Raw genomic sequence first — 10,432 nt, forward strand, 5'->3', positions numbered from 1 at the left:
CTCAATTTTTTCTGGTCGGGCTTTTAAAGGCGAAAATTTTTTTTTTGGAGGGGAAAAAAACCTTGAATTTTTCAAAATGTATTAAACGCCTAAGCTGCTAAAAGTCAACCCTCAAACCTCCTTTAGAAGTCAATGGCAGATGTCACTTTTCCAATCTGATATCGTGGTCTGCCCTGGGTTTCATACAATAATCTGAAAAATTCAGGGTTTTCAGGTGATGCCTAAAAAAAATCAAGCGATTCAGGAGTAAAATTTGTTGAGTTATTTTATTAATAAACATGGTAAAATCGTGGATGGGAGTTTGGTCGAGTTTGTTGGTCGAGAAATGATGAGAATGAGTTTTGGCAAATAACCCCCTTAATGACTATAAGATAATAACAATATTGCATACTGATGTGATGCTGGTCACTAGGTCATGATAATGTTTGAAAGTCCAGGTCTTCTGCAGTGAGGATCCACCAACTGTGGCTGGAAGGTTACACTACAACACCCGTCAGCCAATGTCAGGTGTGACATTACAGAGGTTTTACGTACAGGTATAATTTATGCCAAAATAAGCTTAGAAAATATGACTTTCTTGTCACCATTTAATTGTTCTTATCTTCTAAATTGTTACTTGTCTTGGATATTTGGTTCCAATATATTCATGCAGGTATAGCTGACACTGCTAGTGTGTTGCCATCTACACGGCATGTAAGGGTCCAGCACAGGTGCAATAGTAAAATTGTCTCAACCAACCAAAAGTAATTAGGTCCTTCAGGCAAATGTCCTTATGTCCCTTCCCCCAATGTCTTGTAGTCTTTTCAGTTCCTGGCCTTTAGTTCCCGAGCCATTTGGCAGAGAGTGCAGGGGCCACAGAACGAGACGCACACCCAATCATTACAGATAGTGCCCTGAAATACAACAGAGAAATGCATTGGATGAATAAACAGGGTAAAAAAGCTCAGGTGGTATTGCAAATGTAGGAATATACATTATGTATCCTACTTACAAGATCCAAACTAGATCCTTATTATATAATATGAGCATCACAGCAATACTGAATATTTATAGTCCCTGTGGGGGACAATGAGTGTCTAAAAGGGGCCAAAGTATAGTCACAATATAATTGATTGGTGGACATGGAAAACCTGACCAGTTAGTGACTTAGAGCTCTTGAAAATCAACCATAGAGAAATAACATGGGGCTGTTCTTCCATACCAATGGCTTAGCGGACCAGATACAGCACAATATAAATATGCCAATGTATAGCCAGATAAACTAATTTGTTTGTTCTTACGGTGTGATCTTTTCATCAGGAATCTTTTACTATCAAAATCCAGAGAATGGATCTGATTAGGTGAACCCACAACCAACCTGTACTCACACAATTATTTGGTAGTGTAGAGGGCCATCGGCCAAGCAAGGCTCTAATTAATGAGTAATTCAATTTATCTTGGTGGAATAGGTCAATTTATCAATGTTTTGGGGGCCCTAAACTGAGTGGGAGCAAGAAACCTCTAGTTACGCCACTGGTAGACTGTTTAATTGCAACTGTTTCCATGAGAAAAGGTGGTGCGTATCCATTTGTTCTATATGTTCTCTATCATTCCTGTATTAGAATTGTGACCAGTCCTCTAGGAGCAGACAATGTGACAGTTGTAATGTCATAATCCTCTATGTCGTGATGTGGCCAGATGTGCATACTGATCACTTTTTACAAGTCATTGCATGCACTGTGTATTTATTTTTGCACCAATCAAGTTCAAGAGTGAGGTTCAAGTAAAAGCTGGTCACCTCAATGTGGTAGCGCTCCCTCATTCCTGTCCTCATGGCAAGAGTGCTGCCAAACAGAAATGGCAGGCAGCAGCACTCTCCGTAATCCTTTGCCACTCTACAACCCAAAATGCAGGGTACAAAGGCTCCACATAGACCTAAGGGAACAAGAGACAGTTTGGATTAGATACAGTTTAGATACAGCCCCTTGCCCCACCTCATCCCCCAACAGTCAGATATGAGGGCAAAAATAATGGCAGGAGTTGCAGCTTGCCTCTCCAAATGGTACAAGGCCTACATGTATAGGCACAGCGTTTAGTGTCTAGCATTTGATAAATGAGCCCTATTTAAGTAACTACCCTCTTGGTGAGCTCTGGAGCAAACCATTGGTCCCAGCCTCCCATAACTTTATTTTTGGACCCTTCCAATCAACTTCTCTCCTAACAGATACACGACTAATTGTATAGGAGTGTAACTCATTGTTATTTAGGTATAGTATAGATATGGACACTAAGGGGCAGATTTATTATGTGGTGTAAAAAAAACAGTGGGATAATTCACCACATGTCAACCGGCTTTGCAATGTAATTGTTTGATGGCGTAACTTAAAACACCCCTTGTTAAATTCACCATTTATTTGACACAGCTTTTTATACCCTCAGCCAATTTAGTTTCAAACACAGCATAATAAATAGGCCCCTAACTGTGTGTCACCAAAGTTGTTACTTACAGATTCCTGCGTCGGTGCAGCAGTCACAGGTATCAGAACTCCATTTGCTGGGGGCACTGACAGCAAAATTCTGCACCCCCTTGGGCTCATAGCTGACAGGATAAGACATTGTGACCTGAGAAGAACAATTACTCCATTTAAAGCAGACGACCCAGACAGAAGTGCTGTAATACATTGAACACTATAAAATGTGTTATGGACAAGTCATGTAACATAATAAGTTAGGTTGAAAAAAGAGACACGTCCAGCTGCTACTTGATCCAGAGGAAGGCAAAACCCCCATTTGAATCCTTTGCAATTTGTCTCAGCGGGGGACAGAAAATCCTTCCTGACTCCAAAATGGCAATCGGACTAGTCCCTGGATCAACTTGTACTATGAGCTATATTCCATAACCCTGTATTCCCTCACTTGCTAAAAAGCAATCCAACCCCTTCTTAAAGGAGAACTAAAGCTTAACTAAAGAAGTAGCTAGAAATGTTGTTCATTATGTTTGGGGCATCTGTACAAGCCCAAGGCAACCACAGCCCTTTAGCAGTAAAGATCTGTGTCTCCAAAGATGCCCCAATAGCTCCCCATGTTCTTTTCTGCTGATTCACTGCACATGCTCTGTGCTGCTGTCACTTACTGAGCTTAGGGACCCACTCACAATATACAGCAAACATAGAATAGAAATGTCACAATATAAGGCTGATTAGTAATTAATACAGATAATTACTACATGGCAGCACAGAAACCAGTGCAATTAGCATCAGAATTTAATAATCAGCCCTGTAGCATCAGCTTATATTACAGACCAACCTCATTTTCTGCTGGATAATTAGTGACAACCCCTAAGTTTAGCTTCTCAACAGCTGCTCAGAGCCCACTGATCATGTGAGTGTCACAGACACTTTCCAAGATGGTGACCCCCTGTGACAAGTTTGAAGTCCTGGATCATTGCTGCTATTGATAAGCTGAAACTTTAGGCTGGTGCAATAAGTTCAGTATATAAAATATGGCATTTTTAACCATCTTTATTTTTAGGGTTTTTATTCTCCTTTAAAGCTTTCTAATGTATCAGCCTGTACAACTGATTCAGGGCGAGAATTCCACATCTTCACAGCTCTCACTGTAAAAAACTCCTTTTGAATATTTAGCCAGAAGCTCCTTTCTTCTAATCAGAATGGGTGACCTCACGTCAGCTGGGTGTAGTTATTTTCAGAGGTAAATATTATTTTATATTCTGGTTGTACAGTTCAGAGACAGGAGTTTCTTTTTATAAGACAAGACAGAAATAAACACTATATTATAAAGCAGTGCAGGCCTGGACTAGGAGTCAAAATAGGCCCTGTCATTCCAAGTACACAAGTACACAAAGGCCCAAACAGCCTCCTACCAGCCCACTATATGGAGCCGTATAGAAGCTCCTCTGGCATTTGCCAGAACCCACAGATTGCCAGTCCGGGCCTGAAGCAGTGGTTCACAAAGGTCTTGTGTGTTAATGATTGTCAACTCCCCAGGCCTCACCCATTCTAATTCTTGCCACTGACTTTAGCAATACGGCTGCTGTTGGCTGCGCATATTTATTTTTGAACTAATTTACTAGGTTTGTTTTTTGAACCTTGAAGAATAAAGTAGCCAGTTAACTGTGCAAATGATCTTTCTTTAATTTCTGGTTGCAATTACCTTCATAGTCTACATATGTTCATTCTGGAACTGATAATGACCTCTCCTACTCGTACTTTTTTATCAATCAGATCACTGGCTTCCAGTGTCACCTTAGTTATTACACCTCCGATTCACTTCCCAAAAATTGAAAAACCACAAAAAAAGTCCCAAAAGTTCAACCTAAGGCTTGGAAGCCCACATTTCCCCTTAATCTGGTTGTATTTCTTGGCAGTGTTGCCAAGAATCACTGCTCATAATAACTGAATCATTTTATTTCTAGATGCAAATGTTACATGTAATATTGCTTCCATTGCATGCTGCAGACAATAGTTATCATATTACTCTTTTTCATCTAGGTTTATTGTAACAAGAAAAATCTCTCTCGACACAAAAATCATAGTGGAAACCACAGCAAGCTCAGTAGCCCTGCATATGTATAATTACTGTCTTATTTCATTACATACACAATGAGGCATGATTTACTTTGATCAATGACTGATACATCATAATGTCTACTGTAATGTAGGCCTTATGAAAAATCGGCTGCACCAATGCACTCGCGGCGATTCGATTTCCAAAGTCGCCCGAAGTTTCCTCATGGGGCAACTTTGAGGCGAGTTCAGAAATCAAAGAGCGAGTGCCATTGTGCTGGAATTTTCTCATTATAGCAGGCGGAAGGCAGTTCAGCAGGGCAGGGGCACACGGGTAGATTCAGGGAGATTTAGTCGCCTGGTTACTAATGACTTCTTCTGCGGGGCGACAATCTTCCCGAACTGCCTTCCCCATGCCTTCCGCCTGCTATAATAAGAAAACGCCAGTGCAATGGCGATTTGATTTCCGAAGTCGCCCCAAGTTGCCCCACGAGGAAACTTCAGGTGACTTCAGAAATCAAAGCGCCGCGAGTGCATTGGCGCAGGTGATTTTTCATTTTACTAGGCGGAAAAATATCTTTGAATTTCAGTGGTTGTAAAACGCATGTACAGTAAATGTTCTTTTTCTCTAAATCAAATGTTCAAGTGCAAATCAGGCAGCATGTGTTTAGTAGTTGAGCTAACAAGTGAAGCGTCTTGATAACCTGCACCCCATTTCCCTTTAGCCTGATTGTACTTTCCTATGGTTGGTATAAGCAATTTGAAGGTTTATATTTAACAGCATCTGCTGGAATACTAACTTTTTACACTTTATGGAGTGATTTGTTAAAATGAACTAAGTCACAAATAGAAGAGGCTGCTAAGTGCTGAAATAAAAGGCGCAATGTTTTTTTTTTTATTTGTTCAAATACCAAATTTTCCTGAATATCAAACTGAAACTGAACCTTAACTTGCATATACAAAAATCTGACCATAAACAAAAAAAGATCATCTGAAAAATATTTGCTTTTAAAGTCAAATGAATGTAATTATCTGTCTGCACAAAGCCAGTGGCTACATTCATAGCTCCGAAATACGGAACGGCCATGTCCCATAGACTCCATTAAAATGAAATAATTCACATTTTAAAAAATTATTAGCTTTTTTTTTCTGTAATAATAAAACAGTAGCTTGTACTTGATCCTAACTATGATATATATATCTATATATATATATATATATATATATCTATATATATATATATATATATATATATAAATCTATATATCTATATATATATATATATATATATATATATATATATATATATATATATATATATATATATATATATTTATATATACACACAGGTGTGGGATCCGTTATCTGGAAACCTGTTATCGAGAAAGCTCCAAATGTGGGATCCGTTATCTGGAAACCTGTTAGCAGAATGGACTTCTCCCATAGACTCCATTATAGTAAAATAGTCCAAATTTTTAAAAATGATTTCCTTTTTCTCTGTAATAATGCTGTAAAACAGTACTTTATTCAGACTAAGCTATAATCAATCCTTATTGAGAGCAGAACCAGCTTATTGGGTTTATTTAATGTTTATATGATTTTCTTAATCAGTTATGAAGATCCAAATTACAGAAAGATCCATTATTCGAAAAACCCCAGGTCCTGAGCTTTCTGGATAACTGGTCCCCTACTTGTATATATATATATATATATATATATATATATATATATATATATATATATATATATATATATATATATATATATATATATATATATATATGCCCTGGTACAGTAGTTAGTGCCTTTACTTTATAAGATTAATTATGCCAAACGCCAAAACATTTAGAAATCAGCTAAATGATATCAGCTCTTTTTTTCTAACCTTTAATCTAAGAGGAAAAATTCCAGGCAGATTTCTGTCTCTAACATATTTTATGGAGTTATTTGAGTTCAAGGTTACAGAATGATCCAGGAAGTTTCCATCCCAACATTTTCAAAGCACACGTTTGCCTCACTTTGGCACAATTTGTGCTCCAAGTTATAAAATGGCAAAATTCAATATTTCTCAGAAATAACAGAGATTTTCTCAACTTTGATTTGTTTTTTTTAGATATAAATCAAACCATAACTATATTTATTATTCGTATTCTCTAATTACATTAATATACTGTATCATTGCAACATTACAATATGGTACATACATTTCTGTTTTTAGTATCATAGCACATTGGGTGTATTTTATTTACCCTGATTGAGGAGCGTATCGTTAGTTAATGGAAACTGTCACCAATTTAACGTTTGCCATTTGCACTTATAACAGACTCCAATGTAGGATAGGGCTCTAACCCCCAGCTACAAAGATCAGTGTGTGGCATTAGCCTTCAAATTGTATATAAGCAAACACTCATTAAACTCCACTTAAAATCGTTTGTGATTTGGTCCAGGCAGTCAATTGAGAAGCCATCTTGAAGAGCAAACAGGTTGGAAGTTCTAGGGGAGACTGCTCTCATGATATATTATACACAATGTATGCAGCATTATATGTTGAGTTGGGGGTTCCATACAGGATACACCATTCTTAAAGGGAGGGAAGTGAGTAGCACATACAAGCCATACAATGGACTTGGAGCAGGTTGCAGTATCCACAAGGGAACAATATTGCAATGAATGAATAAAAGGCTTGGCTTGAGGAGTCCAGAGACAAGACAGAGATGCTACAGTACTTAAGGCAACTGATTTATGGATACACATCCAAAGGGTGGATTGGGAAATATAGGCAAGGTCACTACTGTTACAACTGCAATCCATACAGCCCAGTCCAGGGATTATGGCTGATGCTGAAGGACCTACTAAATCCAATAGTGCTTGGCCACAAAGATCCTAGATTAATCATGGAGCCCATGGGATTAAATAATTAAATGTGTTATAAACTGGCAGTACAGCCAGTGCCATGTACCTCTCTACTTCAGATCCCTCCTAGATCCACTGAAAGTGAAGAAAGTAAAAACCAAATGAAGCAGAAGGAGAGCAAATCCATACCGTTTGCTCTAATATAACAGCATAACAAGTTCCTTGCCGTGCAGAGAGCAGAGGAGACATGGAAAGAGCTGATACTCACTTGGGCTGCAGACTTGGCTCAGTAGATGCTCAGAAAGATGCAGTAGCTGGATGCTATGTGTGTGCAACCTGTCTTTATGCCTGCCATTTATAGAGGCCACTCAAATCTGGGAGAGACTGAAACAGCTTTGAACTAGGGTCAGGGTCCAACTCTTTATCTGTCCCTCTCTGGGAACTACCCATATAATTTAAAACGTGGGTTAGCACTGATACCCTGTGTAATAATCACCCAAGAGAGCCTTATTCTTCCTAATCACAGAGCATAGTCAGGTCTCTGTGTTCTAAAAATATAATGCATTTATCTTAACAGAAAAATCGCAGGTGCTAAGCATCAATAAATCCATGAAGTTTATTGCTGTAAATTAGAGACAAGTTACAGCCCTGTGCATTACTGGACTTTATTTCCATGATCATGTGCTTTTCATGATATCAAGACCCAATTAGTCAATGACAACTATACCTCCCCCCATTAGTCGCAGAGTCTACTCCCTCTATCATGACCCCTGACCCGAGTAATGGATCTGAGTGCACTGTGACTAGAGGGCTCATTTACATTTGCAAGTACAGTGAGCAAAGTACAGGTATGGGATCTGTTATCCAGAATGCTCTGGACCCGGGCTTTTCCAGATAATGGATCTTTCTGTAATTTAGATCTCCATACTTTGTCTATTTAAAAATCATGTAAACATTAAATAAACCCAATAGGCTGTTTTTGCTTCCCATAAGGATTAATTATATCTTAGTTGGGATCAAGTACGAGGTACTGTTTTATTATTACAGAGAAAAACATATTTTTAATTTTTTTTAATAAAATTGAGTCTATGGGAGATGGCCTTTCCATAATTTGGCACTTTCTGGATAATGGATCCCATACCTGTGCAAAAAAAACAAAAAAAAACAACTGGTTGTAGAAAATTAGATGCTGCGCTGAAGTCTGCCTGGTGTCATTTCCGGTGTTCAATCTGCAAGTGACATCAGTGACTGATTTGTGACGCTGGAAGTGAAGGGAATCCCTGGAGCTACCACCTGGTCAGGAGGGGACAGTAGCTGCAGAGTTTCCCTCCTTCAATAAGCACCGCACTAAATTAAGTACCTTTCCCCTCACTGCAGGGGAGCATAATTGTGCGTGTGATCATAAATGAGCCCTTATGTGTTATATACAGAACATAAATATCCATACATAAATAGCCATAAACACAGCTCTCCGTTGTCTCATCAGTTCACAACATTGCTTCGTTTATAGAATATAATCTTTACATTGTAAAACTATTAGAAGACATAGGAGTAACTTGACCTACAACCCTAGTGCCTTATTATGCTCATAGACTTTCCTAAGGAGACTTTCCTAATGTACTATTTTTCCGTAAAGTGTAGATTCCATATAGATTTTTGCTCTTTCTGTTTATCTTTGACCTTCTTATAATCTTCTCTCTCACAAAGTCTTTCTCTGTAATATCCATCCACCTACATATTTTACTATATCTGTCTCTACCGACTGTTTTCCACTGATGTTCTGTTTTTTCTTTCCCACTCCCTACTTTTCTCTTATCTCCTTCGCTTTCCATTTTTCCTCTACATTAATCTCATTAAAAGAATAAAATACAGAACAGCCTATCACATGGCTGTCACATGTCACTAAATATCATGGGATGCTTCAGTCCCCTGAGCTCATATGACATGCAATACTTATGTTGTAAGATGGGTAAAAAGTCACTCTAGATAATCCATGAAGGTGTTCCGTAGACAAAACACCTGCTTTTATAGCCTTGCACGTTACATTATAAGCTGAAGGTGACCAAGGAGCAGCTGCTGTACACAGAATGCCTTCAGTGTATGAGCAGTGCTGCTTATAGGGGTTTTAGATTTAATATGGTCCAACTGTGGCCCTTGAAATGTCGTTGAGCTACAACTTGCAATATTGCAAACCTCTAATGGTCATATAAGAACTGATTTTGGCTGATGACGTGGTCAATAATTCTTGATTTGCAGCTGATTAGCCCACATATTGAACTTAATAATACTTTCTCAAAGCTCAGTCAGTTATCGAATGGGAAGGCTGGAAAATTTCATTAGGCTATGTCCCTGGGGATCTGAGCAGGACCCCCATTTGGATCACCAGTTTGGGGTAATCTCCTCTGAGAGCAGATATACTATGTCTATTACCCACTTCATTTTATTATTCTATGTATATAGAGATTATACATCATTCATATCAGTCCCTGTCCCATTGGAGCTTACAATCTAAGATTCCTATTTCAGTCACACATTAGGGACTGGTTAATCTGCCTGTATGGTGTTGAAGGAAACTTGCCAAAGCAGATGGGAAAAACATACAAACCCTTTGCAGATAATACTTTGACCGGAATGGAACCTAGGACACCAACATTGCAACGGGGCAAACCGAAACTATGCACCTCCATGGTTTTGGGGAGCTTGATAGCATGTATAACTGGGAATGTGAGCTTAAAAATCTTAGCAGGTATAGGTTAGAGGTCCCAGATTGTGACACCTAGGGGCAAATTTACTAAAGCGCGAAGTGGCTAATGCTATCGCAAATTCGCCAGCGTGACGTTATTTCGTTACTTTGCCGATTTACTACCGGGCGCTGGTGTAAATTTGCTAGCGAAGTGGACCTACTCTAGCGTTACTTTGCACCCTTACGCCAGGTGAAGTTGCACTATGGTGAAGGGACGTAACTATGCTAATTCACTAACTTGCGCATTTTACTGAATGTTACCTCTTGCGCCAGACTTACCTTCGCCACCTCAGACCAGGCGAAGTGCAATAGAGTAGATAGGGATTGCTTC

The 10,432-nt window shown here is 38.8% G+C and overlaps 1 protein-coding gene across 1 annotated transcript; it reads right to left on the reverse strand.

The window, feature by feature from the left end:
* Positions 1 to 247: 247 nt before the first annotated feature.
* cnfn.2.L (cornifelin, gene 2 L homeolog) lies at positions 248 to 7,732 on the reverse strand. The gene is made up of 4 exons (XM_041569540.1): positions 7,627 to 7,732; positions 2,487 to 2,601; positions 1,778 to 1,914; positions 248 to 893 (listed from the first exon to the last, which is right to left on the reverse strand). Exons 2-4 carry the CDS (start codon positions 2,593 to 2,595, stop codon positions 804 to 806), a joined length of 336 nt encoding a protein of 111 aa, XP_041425474.1. The 5' UTR covers positions 2,596 to 2,601; positions 7,627 to 7,732; the 3' UTR covers positions 248 to 803.
* Between the last annotated feature and the right edge of the window lie 2,700 nt (positions 7,733 to 10,432).

Source organism: Xenopus laevis, chromosome 7L (genome assembly GCF_017654675.1).
Source record: "Xenopus laevis strain J_2021 chromosome 7L, Xenopus_laevis_v10.1, whole genome shotgun sequence".
Taxonomy (NCBI): Eukaryota; Metazoa; Chordata; class Amphibia; order Anura; family Pipidae; genus Xenopus; species Xenopus laevis.